Genomic DNA, 16519 nt, shown 5'->3' with positions numbered 1-16519 from the left:
TTTGGAACAATCTTCCTAACATTGTCCGGGAAGTAGACACACTCTGTCAGTTCAAAGCCAGATTAAAGACACATCTCTTTGACCTAGCATTCACATAATACATTATAGACTTCTATAATTCAATGTTAGGCTGCATAGATTAGGTCAGTTGGAACCGGGAACACTTCCCATAAATCCTGATGTACTTGTTACATCATGAGAAGAATGGCATCTACGCTAATTTAAGTGTCTTTGTTTATCCCGAGGTTTTCCCGCAGCCTGCCGGATCCAGGCCGTATCCAGATCTGACGAAGGACCTTCGCCTGGACCGATGACAACGCAGTGCTGAAGTGCCAACTAGTCTCTCCCTATGGAGGATCCCTTTACCACTCTACAGATAAAGTGTCGTCGGGAAAACTCAATTTGCGTATCTACCCCGAATTGATAAAATAAAATAAAATTCTGAATCAAAACTATAAGGAAACACCAGTAATTTGTTTAGGCTTGGTTTGTAGGGAATAACAAACCTGCACACATATATTCAAATGCACATAACTATAGAACCAATTCTTAATGCGTATGTGAACGCCATCAGCGTTTCTTACAGGATCGCGTTTAAAGTCTGTGTAGAGAGAATGGTGTCTTTTTGGCGGCCCCTAATTTAATAACAAATGATCATTGCGACGGAAGGGAATCAATCAAAACTAACTTTAGCTGGAAAATAACTTTATTAAAGAACTGCTATAAAGCCAAAACATTCTCTGTTACCTTAAATTATACGTTTATTTCTGTAAAGCTGCTTTGAAGCAATCTACATTGTTAAAAGCGCTATATAAATGAAGATGACTTGACTTGACTTGACTTATTCTAAAGTTGATCTAGCTTACTGCTAGTTTCATACAGCCAACAAACTAACACATAGAATAACATTATAACTTTCAACACACTCAAATGCAGTTTAGTATGATAGTGTAGACCAAGTGAAACAGTGCTGCGTTACCTCACAATTTTAATTTGTTACATAAACTGACCAGTTTAATCATTAATTAAGCACTTGCGGGTAGTTCGATAGAATGAAATGTCCTCATTTCGTATGGCGCTGATATCTGTCTCTCATTAGCAATCACACCCTGCGTCAAACCACAGTCATGTTAAAAAACGAATGTATTCAATCATCCATAAACATTATTTCCCATAAACATTATTACATCCATCGGCATGACGACAAGTTCCATGATTCCGCTTATTCAGTGCGTCATCAATCTACGCCTATGTAATTGTAGGTTAGCAACCCCTAGCGGCGAAAAAAACAAACATATTGTAGCTTTAAAGTTTTTATGACCTTATAGTTTCACTTAAGTCTATAGAATGTGAGTTGATTTAGTTAACTGGCGATTGACCTCCTGGCTGCTCAGAATTAATGAGGAAGTTCTTCTGCAAAAAAAACCCAAAAAAAAAACCATGGAATAAATGTTATAGTGCAGGCAACACTTGCAGCATGCTTACATGACTTTAAATTAATATAATTAAATCCACCTGCACTAAATTAGGGCTTTGCTTATTTTAATTTTCCAGTAGAGTGACATATTGTGTGGGGGCTGAAGATCGAGATGTGTTGATTAGCGTTAACTGTTTTGCCTGAGTGCATTTTTTTTGCATTCATTACTGAAGAGATATTCTAATTTACATATTCTTGAGACTTTCCTAGAAGAACCATCGGTAACACTTTAGAATACTGTATCTTACTTACTGCATAACTTATAAGGAATTATTGAAGAACTAATAGGTAATTCTTCATTAACTAGTTATTCACTACTGTTAACTACTAAGGAAGATGTGTTAACTAATCAGTATGTAAAATAATTTTATGAATGTGTGATATATATGATGATATTTATATATATATATATATATATTTATTTATTTATTTATATTTATTTATATTTATTTATTTATATATATTTATTTATTTATATATATTTATTTATATATATTTATAAATATATATAAATAAATATATATAAATAAATATATATATATATAAATATATATAAATAAATATATATTTATGTATATATATATTCATTTATATATATTCATTTATATATATTCATTTATATATATTCATTTATATATATTCATTTATATATATATTCATTTATATATATATTCATTTATATATATATTCATTTATATATATATTCATTTATATATATATTCATTTATTTATTTATATATATATTTATATATATATATATATATTTATTTATAAGGAAACATCTAAACTTAAGGATCTCATAGACTCATAGGCAACTTCAGTGAACTCAGCTGTGACGAGAACAAGTTTGGGGCAGGAAAACAGGCTATCAATAGCCAATCAAAGTGGCCATATCACAGTGTAATGGTTTGAGGCAGTGCAATAAAGAGAGTAAAATGTTTGTAAAGCTGCAGCATAATTGATCTCTGTTGTGAGAATTGTGCGTTCACCCACAAAATACACTGCAGGTTGAGCAAATGGAGGTTTGATTAGCATACAGTTACACACTAATGCATTCAGGCAATAAAACCACAGGCATCAACACAGAAGTAATTTCTGTATGCGGAATATATACAGTTGATATTTTTCATTCGGCCAGTATGTGTTTGTGTACTGGAGAATTATTGTCATGGCTGGAGGTTTGATTTGTGGCTGTCACAGACAGTATTTGCACTTACTGAGCCACATAAAACTCTAGTTTCTAAGGACCCTTAGTTTTATTTTTAGAAGATTCCTTTCTTTCATGGTGGGGGAAGTTATGACATTTATTGACTGAGATCATGGCATGGATGGTTCTTGATAGGGTCTGACCATTCTGTTACATCACATGGGATGAAAATGCAAGATTTATGAGAAATCCATTTTGCTTTTGCCATAAGACCATCCCAGTGCATTTCATCTAGAGTCAAGGGTACACTTGCCCAGAGTGCATTGCTCAGTTCTAGAAAAGTCAGTGTATAGAGCAATTTGTGTGGCTCAGTTTCTCCAGGGCTCTGTAAGGATCACAGCCTAGACCTTGCTGAAATAGTGTCAGCTGATGTTCACTGAACTGAAGGGACTGGGTTATTTGGTCATTTCTGCAGGTTTCTAGGTTGGTGTACTTGTGTCTTAAAGCTGCAGTGTGTAATTTCTTTGCCACTAGCATCACCAAACTGGATTTATAAGGAAAGTGTAAATTGTTAAAAGCTGAATGCAAGATAATTTTTAAAAAGATTGTGCAAATCCACAGAGCGCTATTTTATGATGTGATAGTATGTCCCGAATCTTGCCTACTCTTCTGCTATACACTCAAATGTATCTACTGTTTCCGCTCAGAGAAAAGGTACTTTCAGGGCTCATATACTTTTAAGGTATAATATAAGTAGGCAAACAGCATGTTTTTATGAGTGAGTCACTGAATGATTCACTTAACTGTTTTGTTCAATAACATTCATTTGGGAACGAAACACAACAACTGTGTGAGATGCAAATGTAGGTCTAAGTTATTTAATGTTAACTTCTTATTGTCACGGGTTGTGAGTGCAGGCAGACGAAGACAATAATGCTGAAGGCTCCAATATAAGAGTTTAATCACAGATATACTTCCAAAGGTACAGACAGGCAGGGTATTCACTCACAACATGAGTATACAACGACAACTACAGACCAAGACTAACTGAACTGAAGGGAACTAAATACTAACACTGATGAACAGAAACAGGTGAGACAGATCATTAACAGGACACAGGTGATTTAACTGAACTGATAACAGGCGGGAAAACTTAACTAGACAGACATGTGACTAATGACAGAGGAACAACACAGAACAAGCGTGACATAACTCCCCACCTTCCGGAAGGCGTGACCTCGCGCCGAAGAGGGACCAAGGCGGAGCAGGCGGCCAGGGCGAAGCAGGTGGCCAGGGTGGAGCAGGCAGTGCAGGCGGCCAGGGCGGAGCCGACAGAGGGAGGAGCCATGGTGGAGGCAGGGCTGACTCCAGGGGGCCGACTGACGGAGGCGAGGCAGGTGGTTGAGGAGACCAGGGCGGAGCCGTAGAGACGCTGAGGGACTGGGAGGACATGGCGACATCGACGGCTCAGGCGGGGATCCAGAAGACCACGGCGGAGCCTGAGTGACACTCGGTCACCAAGGACGGAGGGAGTGAGAAGCCCAACAGAGCTAGAGGGATGGATGGACGAGGCAAAGCCATAGGAAAGGAGTCCCGAGGTGAGGGCAGGGCGAGGAATGACCAAGGCGTAACCGGGGGGACGAGGGAGCCTGGCGGAGCGGATGGGCTGATGGGCCACGGCGAAGGTGAGGGAGGTAAGAGCCACGGTGGAGGTAATGTACTGGCAGGCTGAAGCAGAGTCCAAGTAGAGGAGGTCAGAGGCGGCAATCGGGGATCCACCGACCCTGGTGGAGTTGATGGAAGGCAGACCCACGGCGACTCCACCTCCTTAAAGGTGGATAGAGGAGCAGAGGGGTTGCCAGGTAGTGATGGAGGAAGGGTTGAGAGAAGGCAGATGAGAGGAGGTGGGAGAGGGAGGCTGGGTGGGAGTTCAGGCTCTGGGGTGGTGACAGGCTCAGGGCTGGGCGGAACCAGCGGGAAAAAAAGTATCTGGGCTGGACAGGACCAGCAGTGAAGGCTCTGGGCTGGACGGGACCAGCGGTGAAGGCTCTGGGCTGGACAGGACCAGCTGTGAAGAAAGCTCTGGGCTGGACAGGACCAGCGGTGAAGGCTCTGGGCTGAACGGGACCAGCGGTGAAGAGGGCTCTGGCTTAGTTCTGGACCGGGACACAACGCTCTCCAGACACCGGAGGACCGTCTCCCTCCAATTCAGTCCCGTGGTGTCAGGGAGATCCATGGGACGGTTGAAAGTGGCCCCAATTTGTAACAAAGTTTTCAGGCGCTCGTCATCCACGGTGCTGGTGAGGGCAATTTTTACAAACTCCCTCGAAAAAAACAAGAAATCTTTGCTCTCCTGAGCAAGTATGATTATTCTAACCCCATCATCCTTTTTGGGCGGTCTGTAGTTCTGTCATGGATCGTGAGTACAGGCAGACACAGACGAAGACGATGAGGCTGAAGGCTCCAATATAAGAGTTTAATCACAGATATACTTCCGAAGGTACAGACAGGCAGGGTATTCACTCACAACATGAGTATACAACGACAACTACAGACCAACACTAACTGAACTGAAGGGAACTAAATACTAACACTAATGAACAGAAACAGGTGAGACAGATGATGATGATAATTAACAGGACACAGGTGATTTAACTGAACTGATAACAGGCGGAAAACTTAACTAGACAGACATGTGACTAGTGACAGAGGAACAACACAGAACAAGCGTGACACTTATTTACTTAGGTGTTGTATAAAAGCAACATCATAAAATCATGCTGTTGATATTACTGAATTATAGCCTAAATGAAAAACAAAAGTTTGCATTTTACGTGTAGACCATGGCAATTCCTTGAGTTGCAACTGTCATTATGGAGCTCCTCACTGTCCCACAAGTAACAAATTGAATGCTACATCAGCACACAGAATATCGATAAAATCAATTGGCTGGAGATTCATCGCCCTTCCTGCTTGTAATTGAAAATGACACCCACCAGGCAATTGAAACCTCAAGAACTGTTCAGTCAGGGTTGGTAAAATTGTGTGCATCACCATGAATAATGGAGGTGTGTCATAAGTTTCAGCCAAAGAGTTGACATGTGTCTGAGAGCCCAACTTAACAGGACATCGTTGAGGCATGTGTGACAGCGAACTATTTTCTGTCATTTAATATTTAACCTTTAAATGAGGCAAAAATGTTTAGGAAGTGTAGGTCTTGTTAAGACATTGCTAATTACAGCAGAGGGGCTGCACACTCATACACAGATCTGTACCCTGAAGAAACACACACACTCACAGCAGGGTTGGATAATGGAGAAGAGATGGAGAATTCCCTCTCTTGCCTTTATTTATAGAGGTTTCTTGGCGGTCTAGTCTCTAATTAACGTTGCAGTGACCTGCAGACATCTGAGGTGTCCGCGCAGCGTGAGCTCCTCTCAAACGCCCTGCGTACAGGACAAGCTCACCTGACAGGCTGAAATGGAATAAATACAATATTAAACGAATCCTGTGATCATATTATGCTGAATGGAACATGTATAGGGTTCCCTTATTAAGAAATCCAATGCCATCCGGATAGGAACGTCTGTGACTGTGCTTTTTTTTTCACAATGCTTTTCATAAATATTGACCTTCATCAAACACCTTAAAACAATCAAGTCAAATATCTCATTGTGCCGCCTTGTGCATTATAAATTTAGATTTTATTCAGCAACTATCTGGGTAAAATAACAGTTACTGTAGGTGATTTAAAGGGATAGTTTACCCAAAAATGAAAATTCTGTAGATAAAGAAGATATTTTTATGAATTTTGGTAACCAAACTGTTGATGGGCTTCATTGACTTCCACAGTATTTCTTTTCCCCATACTATGGAAGTCAATGGTGCCAATCAACTTTTTGGTTACCCATATTCTTCAAAATATTTCCTTTTGTGTTCATCAGAAGAAAGAATTTCATACAGGTTTGGAACAGCTTGAGGGTGAGTAAATTATGACAGAATTTCATTTTTGGGTGAACTATCCCTTTAAGTACTACATCCCAGCTTATGTATAAAGAAAGTTAAAGCAATAAAGAATATCTAATCATAGACTGCTCGGAAAGGTCACTGGTGTAGCACTGTTGTTGATTTCACCATTAAATCAAAATGGACAAAGAGTTTATTATAAATGATTTATCTGTGCACTTTTTTTTTTTTTAAATGCATGTGCCCTGTAATCTTTAATCAAAATAAGTTCCCCTTGCTTTTTCAGCAACATCTCTTGTCTACTCTGATGAAGTGTTTACTTGAGCGAGGGCGGGTCAACCTCACATGAGATCGACCAATAGCAAACCACAACCATCCAACAATTCAATCAATTCCCGATGGACAAAATAAAGTCCTGCCCTACATTTTCACCCCTGTTTCATTTGGGTATAATAATAATAATAATAATAATAATAATTTGTTACATTTATATAGCGCTTTTTCTGAGACCTCAAAGCGCTTTACATAGATGGGGGAATCTCCTCAACCACCACCAATGTGCAGCATCCACTTGGATGATGCGACGGCAGCCATATTGCGCCAGAACGCCCACCACACACCAGCTTACTGGTGGAGAGGAGACAGTGATGAAGCCAATCAGTATATGGGGATGATTAGGAGGCCATGATGGACAGGGGCCAAGGGGCAAATTTGGCCAGGATGCCAGGGTTACACCCCTACTCTTTTTCGAAGGACATCCTGGGATTTTTAATGACCACAGAGAGTCAGGACCTCGGTTTAACGTCTCATCCGAAGGTCGGTGCTCTTTTGGCAGTATAGTGTCCCCGTCACTACACTGGGGCATTAGGACCCACACAGACCACAGGGTGAGCACTCCCTGCTGGCCTCACTAATAGCTCTTCCAGCAGCAACCTGTTTTTTCTCAGGAGGTCTCCCATCCAGGTACTAACCAGGCTCAGCCCTGCTTAGCTTCAGTGGGCAACCAGTCTTGGGCTACAGGGTGATATGGCTGCTGGCAAGGTATACATCACAATAGGGAAGAAAAGACTATCGCAACTTCCATTCCATGTCTTCTTTAACTAATTCTAAATTATGCACATAATGGATTTGTCTGTCCATGTGTTGCTCTCTGCGGCTGCACTACTTCTTTCCTTTCCTCCTCCTCTTGTCTCAAGGGCTGGAACCCTTCCAGAACTCTGTCCCAGTCTTCAGTCAGCGTCACCCTGCTGTGACGTAAGGCATAAATGATGGAATCAGAGGAATAATGAGAGTGCAGGCTCTGGCAATGCTGAGCTCTGGTTAAAAACTCAACATATAGCATGGTCAACAGTGGCAACATACAGTATAAATACCTTTTTGCATCCATGTTGTGTCTGAGTCAGGAGACTATGAACTGTAAATAGGGTTGCAAAGGTGCGGAAAATTCACGGAAACTCTCTAGTTAATCTAGAGAAAACATTTAGTTTAAATTCCAGAGTGACCAGGGGCCTCATTTATAAAATGTTGCATGTTGTCCTACATTTGATCTTACTATCATTTCTCCAATGTGCATGTGTGATTCAGAGAACGTGTGATCTTCCATATTTGAAATCTATAAATCGCAAATTATCTTGAAATTGTGCGCAGCTGAATGGTTTCAGATCTCTGTCTTGTAAACACCCCCTAATTAATGTCATTAACATTTAAAAGAGCACCAGTCAACATCAAAATCGTTTTCCTGAGAATGGCGAGCAGCAAGAATTGCTTAGATTACCAAATACCTGCAGTACTCCGACTCTCTGCTGTAGGGTAAAGTGTGTACATCTTAGAACCTGACATGGCGCTAAGTATTTTTTCCACATCAAAGTCCTTTTTAATATTACGAACGTTGTCGTAGATTTTAAAATCATGGGGCCTCGTTTGTAAAATGTGTGTACGCACACCCTATGTTAAAACTGTGTGTATGCACGTTTAATAAATGATGGAGGAATGCACAGTGCATGTAGGAGTGTGTGTGGCCTCAGTGTGGCATCAATAGCTCTGCAGTAAATTGTGGGCTATGTGCATGTGGTTGAAGAATGCGCAGGGTTGCATTTTTTGCATTTAATTAACCAAACTGCAAGATGTTTTTTTATAACTATAAAGTTTCCTGTTATAGGCAAATTTGGCAAATTTCCAGTTTATTCATATTTATGTCCGTTATTTCCCATATAATCCAGTTAATTCCCATAGAAAGTTTCCAACCCTAAGAGTAAATAATAAATTTTAATTTTAATTTAGTAGATGCGGACCCATAAATGTGCAAATTAGCCCCGCCTCCACTCACTCATACCAGCTTAGAGATCCACTCATTCAACTTTATTGTAGTAAACGCTGTGCAATGACAAGTGGAAATAGATTAATTCAGCCATATCCCTTTATAGGGCACTCATTGAAATACTTGGAAATTCTAAATTTCAACCATAGAGTGTTATTGGAGGATATTATAAGACTTCTAAACATTTGTGAGTTTTTAAAAAAATATATTTTTTTAGGTTGGAAATCAAGGGCAATGAAGTTACCATATATGGTTCCTCGCCAGTCTAGGGTAATGTTTTTCCCTTAAAAAGTGTATATATAAAAATATAATAAAAACACATAAACTTGTTACAAACATAAAAATATTTATTTAGTAACATTTTAAATTATTATTAGGAACATTTTAAATTAAATGATTATTAGGAACATTCATTAAATTAATGAATAGGGTATTCATTTATGGTTTGTGCTCCTAAGAACATCTAATATGATTCATATTTTATAAATGCACATTTGTGCATTTATAAATGTTATAAATAAATGTATACATTTATAAAAGATCTGTACTACTGATCTTTGGTATGGTCAAGTACTGGTGGTACCACTTATTTTAGCAGTAATAAGTCTCACAGTAAAAAAAAAAACACCAATACATGGCATTTAACTATGATAAAAACTGTTTCAAGGGCATAAAACTTACACATAAAGGGTAAATATATAATAAGAAGTGCAAAATATCATTATAAGTATTAAAAACTGTTATAAAGGTCATAAAACTGACCAAAACCACACATATTTCAATATCTATGGCAATATAAAATGTCTATAAATGTGTTACGTTTCCCACTGGATCACTTTATAATGTTATTCAAACCTGTGATAACATCCAATGCACTAGTAAATACTATTGTCCTACGTTATAATCATAGACTGTGGTTATAATGCATTATTTGTAGAAAAAATACCCTAGTACGGCTTTTCTATACGCATAGGGCGTATGTCTAAATATGGACATTCTCTAATCTTACCTGAACAGGGCGTATGATCAAATATGGTCTCACCATTTTTCATGCCACAAATGTCAATACTTTCAAGAAATCTATGCAAACAACACCTATCTCAACATGTTGCACAACTATTCAACCATAGAATGTGTGAGTTTCATCAACTCACAATTTTTTGTTTTGAAGTTATTAGCGCTGATGTGGGAGTAGGTAGTAGCGCATAACCTCACTTTCCAATATCCGGAACGACACTGAAGTTTGAAATGCTCCGCGCAACTTCTGATTGGTCAGATGCCATCATGTGACTATCAGTGACGTAGCCTGATCTTCGCTGATTGGCTAGGAGAAATCTATGCGCTCATATGACAACGCAAACAGGCAGGGGAGACTCAGTTTGAATGCGCGATTAAGTTACCAAATATGGTTCCTCGCCCGATAAAGGGATATATGTTTGAACCAGAAACTGATTCAGAAGAAATGGAAGAGTGAATTATACAGGCTTCCTTACAAGTTTTCTCTACAAGTCGAATGGTTATGCATTTTATGTATCGCTCTTTACAACGTCAGACACATAACAGTAATTAATATGATTAACCTTTTGCTTGACTATGTTATCAAACAGCTAATAGTCTGGCTTCTCTTGAGACTCCCCTGCTTTGCAGCAGTTAATGATATGCTAAATCCCGCCGGCACGTTGACGTGATTGGTTATAGGAACCACGTTTTTGAGACTGTCTTTGTTTCACTGCAGTTTTAAGGAGAAAATACTAAATGGTGTTGACTTATGAATTTGTACACGGTTACAAACGCCACATAGACATATAAACAACATTAAAAACTTGATTTTCACCACAGGGGGTCTTTAACAAGGAATTTTTGCTTTTTCTTTCTGAAGAGTTTATGGCAGTGACTGAGACAGCCTGTGGTAAACAGACAGTATCGGCTTTCATCATGACTCATGATAGTTCAGCTGAGAACACTCATGTAATCAGATGAAGGCAGATGTTTCAAGGATGCTAACAGAACAGAAGATATCTAGAGAATTTGTGTCAGCAAGTGTTTAATATAAACCATCTGGATGTTACTTCAACATTTAGCTGCAGTTTTATGCTGTTAACAAATAGTCCTTACAATTTAGTAAGGTTAATGCTTAAAACAATAAATGAATTGTTTAGTTGGAAATCTTTCAGTTTATTCATCATACTGGAAATGGAAGGTGCAAGCTGAGCACATTGCATTATGGGATGCAGTGTTCTGCACAATGGTCTTTGTTGTATCCTGCACATTTTTGGCAGATGTAGTTGATCACCTGGATGCTGTATGCATGAAAATGTACTTACAATATTGTCATAGTATGTTGGCACTGGATGTTATTTCATAAATTCTTTGACATGTTGGAAGTGTTTTGGAATGTGGTACTTTAAAGCTGGCTCTGAACTTGGCTTGCAGTCAGTTTGTCTATTAGAGAGGCTCAGATTGTCTCCCCCATGCCAATTTCCCCAGTCTGTCAGTATGATCCAGAGATCCTGTGTTTCTCCATCCTGATGATCCAAGAAAATCCATTGAGAATCTTATTTTAGAGCAGGGATTTTGAGTATGTCTATGCAGCCTCTCTATCATACAGTGTCTTATTTGCTGTAAGTGAGTCCTTTTCTCACTGGCTGCGACTTCCAACCATGTCGTCACCATGTTGATGTCCGTATTAAAGTGGTCAGTGAAGTAAGCAGGGAAAACCCCTCAGATAGCATCAAATGGTTTACGTTTTTTAAATGAGTTTGTGCTAATCCACACCATGTTTTCCTGTTTACCACAAGGGCAATTACTCATCGGGGAGCCTGTGGTAGTTAACACAGCCCTGCTCAATTTACTTCCTGCTTAACCCACAAATTACGTCTCTCTTTTATGTAGCCCCTGCTGCTAAGTTAGTTTAATTACCCAACAAGGCTTATGTGTTGTAATTACTGCATTTATATCTACCGTCTTGTTGATTAGTGATTGTCTGGCTTGTAACACAGAACTGAGGCTTTGTTTTGTGGGCCTAGACACTTAAAAAGCTCAGACTGGTAAAAGTTGTTTTCACATGCACTATTTTATATAGACTTGTTTATGAAATGCTTTCATTTGTTTTTATAACTGAACGTCATAATTGGACAAAACTAGTTTTTCCTGAGGAGGGTAAATTTGTGTTTTACAGGCGTGTTTGTGGTTTTAATCTTGCCTGAATCAAACAGATGTGTGTGTGTGTGTGTTATATTATTTGTTTCAAACATTTTGATGGTGAAACCCCCAAATATGATGCTCCCTACAAAGGACCCCCTTTCTAAAATATATAAAGCAGACCTGTGTGAGAATAGTGTTAAGTGTGATATTATATAGACCACATGTTTTCGTTTCAATTTAAAAAATAAATGAATATAAGTATCAAAGTTTATTAAAGTATATTGAATAATTAAAGTTATAGTATTTAAATTGAAGTATTCAATTATTTAAATATTAAATTATATTAAAGTAATTTAATATACTTTAATGTAATACTTAAGTATTTTTGTATTATATTATTTTCTATTTTTTAATACATTTTTTAATAATTTTTATTTAATTATCTAGAAAATATTTACCTTCTTTTAATTTAACAGTGTATTTTCTTACCAATTATTTTATTTATTTATTTTTTTTTTTTTTTACATTTTATACAGTTATATAATAGGGCTGTCATTAGAATAAAACATTTGTTTACATTTTATTCTCATGACGTCCAAATTGAAAGAATGCAACCGTAATTATGTCAAAATCGCTAAACATAAATTGCTTAATTAAACATTTTGTAAAATGTTTTAAATTCTGAAATCTAATTTTGCAGCCCATTTTGGGTCCCTGGACCCTAGTTTGAAAACTCTTGCTCTGTGTCCAAAATCAAATACTTCCCTACTATATAGTATGTGAAAAACAGTACGCCATCAGAGTAGTATGCCCGAATACATATAGTAAACAGTAGGCGAAAAGTACCCTGGATGACCTACTGCTTCCATCTACATTCTGAAGTGTCCACCCGATGGACATCCCATAAGGCCATGGGAGAGGAATTACGAATGACAGTGAACTTGCAACTGACGCTGGTAGGTCATGTGAAAGTAACATGGCGGATGTAGTACGTCCGAATTTTATTCCTACTACCAATATGAATACTATATAGAGCGTACTTTTTTAACGGTCACAAACTACGTTCAAATTCAAATATAGTAGACTTTAAGGGATTTTCAGACTTATTCATGTCTGAATAAGGCTTGATGCATTTTAAATATAATTTTGATGATGCCTACCAGCAATTATTTTATTTTTTTTGCACATAATCTCATTTTTAGTGTTGCACAATGAAGAGATCTTCCATATTGCCATGCTAGCCTCCAGTAATATCCTCTTGCATGTTATAGCTCATTCAATGCTCAATATCAGTGTGCAAATATTTCCCAGACCAATTACCTAATTAGTTTTCCTGATGCTGAAAGCTGGCCAACGCTGCTGATTCAGGTTGGGCACGATGCAACCTGGCTTGACAATGTGCTACTTTAGCACAAGTTCTCTGGCATTTGTTCACACACTGTACGTCTAATCACTCTTTGTTTGGCTCTGATAGGAGATGATGACCAAGCTGATAACTGAGACACCAGATCACCCCATCCCTTTCCTCATTGGCCATCTGCAAACCAAACAGGAGAGCCCCGGCAGGATTCAGAGGACACTGTCGGGATCTGCTGCATTGTGGGCTGAGAGCTCCTCAGGTGTATATCGTTCAGCATCCTTCAAGCTGTTTTTCACATAGAGAAAATGTAGATCTCTACCAGTTTTCTCCTTCTCTCTCCATAGAATACAAAGGTGCACGACGGGACTCCAGGGGTAATGAAAAACCCTGGCAGATCCATCCCAAGAAGCCCAAGAAATCAAAGAGTGACCTGGCTGTGTCCAACATTTCCCCACCCTCTCCCGAGTCTAAATCATGTGAGTCCCGCTGCAATCGGAAAAAGCTAGCGTCACTACATCAGTTTTATGTGATTTGGTTGGCTGTTAATCTGAGATCAGCAATGCTATTTCAGAGATCAGAAATAGAGGAGACTGCCTGTGCATTAGTGAACAATGATGACTTCTATCTTTAGATAGAGCCATTATGGAGGCCATCAGCATGAGCTCTGAGTGATACATATTGCTGAGGGAGCAACTCGTATCAGAGTCTTTAATAATTTAACATGATGCTCTGTTACTGACAGCGGTTCTATTTCTGCCTGAGTGGAGGCTGTTGGCCAGTTTTGGGGAAGTGGGACGAAGGAAGATTATAAATATGTATAACCCCATTTTAAACTGTAGATGTGTGCCTTTGCCCATTTCCCGCTGACTTATTTAGATGGTTTTCGCATCAGTGATTTTGTAAAACCTGTGATTGTGTTTCTACATTTTGTTTTTGTACGTTAAACGTGTAAATTCTTTATTCATTTATTCACACTCATATCATTCCAAGCCTTTCTGCTCTTTTTCTTAAAATAAAAGTAATGTAGACACTGTCAAGATCTAAAAAATGACAAAACAGAGCTTTATTTGAGGGAAAAGTCCAAAATTAAACCATCACAAAAGTGCATTTAAATACGCAGTATTATGCAAATAATTCCTAACCCTATAAAGGCTACTGTATTATATTTGATGCGCATAGTTCTCAGGCCTCTAAATGAAATGGGATCAAAACTCTTCAGAAAAATCTGTTGTACCTCTCATCTGATTAATAGTTTATATATTTTTTTATTACTTATTTATTACTACTTTTTTTTTAGCAAGTATAAGGCCTTGTAGTATCATTCTCATTCAGATTGTGGTACACATATCCTTTTGCTGTGAAATCTACTGATTTTTATAAAGTAAACATAAGAATAACTTTTATATTGTTTGCAATATTTCAAGATGAACACTTACTGGACTGAAGCACTTTTATTTTTGTGAAATCCAATACATCAGGCTTTTGAAGAACTATTTATTTATACCACTCTCAATCACCATTGTATTGCATTGCATTGCATTGCATCTTTTGCTCATATTATATTCATATTTCTGACTATTACTTTATATGTCAGGCTATACAGGGTTAATGACCAAAAAAGAAGCTCATCTAAAGTCCCTAAATTCCTTTTATTGAATTTGTTGCAGAAGAACCATATTATTTAATTTCATGTTTTATGCATTGTTGTGTTTTTATAATGAGAACTTGGTTGTACATGTAAATGCACTTCTTGGTGTCAAGTTTTGATGTTCGCAGGTGCATATGAGATTTGAGAGCTGTGGTAAAGTTTGCGTATTTTTTGCATACTTTTTTCATTTAACATCTTTCAAGTGCCAGCTTCGTTTGAAAAATGTAGGCTTTTGGTTTCCAGGCAGTGATATTTTACATAATGAGTCCAGAGGTTACTCTGCAGCACATGAAAAATAAACAGAGTGTTGGCTAATTTACACATGAAAGCACATACTGTATAGTAGCTGTCATTTTTTAATGCTCATACATATCAAGGAAAATATATCCGTTCTCCCTAAGCAACAGGACATCTCTGACTCTGACATGCTATAGATATTCCTGATTTATTGTTTATTTTATGCTAATCAAGCTCATGCATATAAGCACAGTCCTTAAAAAAACTAACATACTCATTTTAAAATCAATCCAAATGATCTCCCAGATCATCATAATATTCACTAATTGGTCATTCTGGGTATACAGCGTCCAGTTAGTGCTGTGCCGCTTGATCGCAGAACCTAATGAGCTGTTCTGTTCTGTTACCTGAGATAACCTGCACTGTCACTGTGTCATGGAGTTATACTATTTGCCTAAAATGTTTGTGTGTGTGTATAACTCTTACTGCATGCCATCTTATTGCTTCCTCACAGCACTTTTTGTCCACATAAGCCATGTTTAAAGCAATTAGAGAGGCTTGGGGAATGTGTTTTGGAGGTGGATGGGAAAACACCATGCAACAGAAATCATTTGCAAAACATGCAGTGCACTGAAAGCAAATGTCACAGCAGTAGCAAGCACATTTAGCTTGATTTTGTGAGCGTTCTAAATTATTCAGTGTTACAATTTTTGCTGCAAGTGCTCTCATTCAGACTCACGGAGATATTTCATATGTCTGAAAATCTGCTCACGTTGGAATGTTTTTTTTTTTATTGCAATGGCGATGCACAACGCAAAAATAGTACTATTTGCAGTTGTACTGTTTTTAAGTGTCCTTGGATGATGGACACTATAAAATTGTCTTTAAAATGCTCAGCAGCTGCTCAAGTCTTAAAAGTGACTAATGTTGATAGACTGCTGTTGATTTGTGTTGTGATCTGTCCTACCTGAGAAGTGTAACCCAGGTGAATTGTGTAAAAGTTGCTGCATTATCAAATATATTTTAAAAAGCATTTATTTCACTCATATATAGCTTCCTACAACATTGCTAGAGCTAGCGGCACCATCTAGCAATAACTTTTTAAGAGTTCTAGCAATAAGTGATAAGGATTAGTGAGATTATCAAACCATGAAGCCTGTGAGTTATTGTGTGTTTCATAGTGAAGCGCAGCATTGTGTTCATTTACACGCAAACACCATATA

General features: G+C 38.0%; 1 protein-coding gene across 3 annotated transcripts in view; it reads left to right on the top strand.

Annotated features, from left to right (window-relative positions):
* Positions 1-16519, top strand: part of cUnh8orf34 (chromosome Un C8orf34 homolog) — a 91312-nt gene that overhangs the window by 4443 nt on the left and 70350 nt on the right. For all 3 annotated transcript variants that reach the window (XM_079863607.1, XM_079863606.1, XM_079863605.1), the window contains exons 2-3: positions 13526-13670; positions 13756-13887. In XM_079863607.1, the coding sequence (XP_079719733.1) occupies positions 13526-13670; positions 13756-13887 (277 nt within the window). The remainder of the gene's footprint in view (positions 1-13525; positions 13671-13755; positions 13888-16519) is intronic.

The sequence above is a fragment of the Squalius cephalus genome (genome assembly GCF_949319135.1).
Source record: "Squalius cephalus genome assembly, chromosome: 25".
Classification (NCBI taxonomy): domain Eukaryota; kingdom Metazoa; phylum Chordata; class Actinopteri; order Cypriniformes; family Leuciscidae; genus Squalius; species Squalius cephalus.
This window is presented reverse-complemented; position numbering and strand designations above follow the sequence as displayed.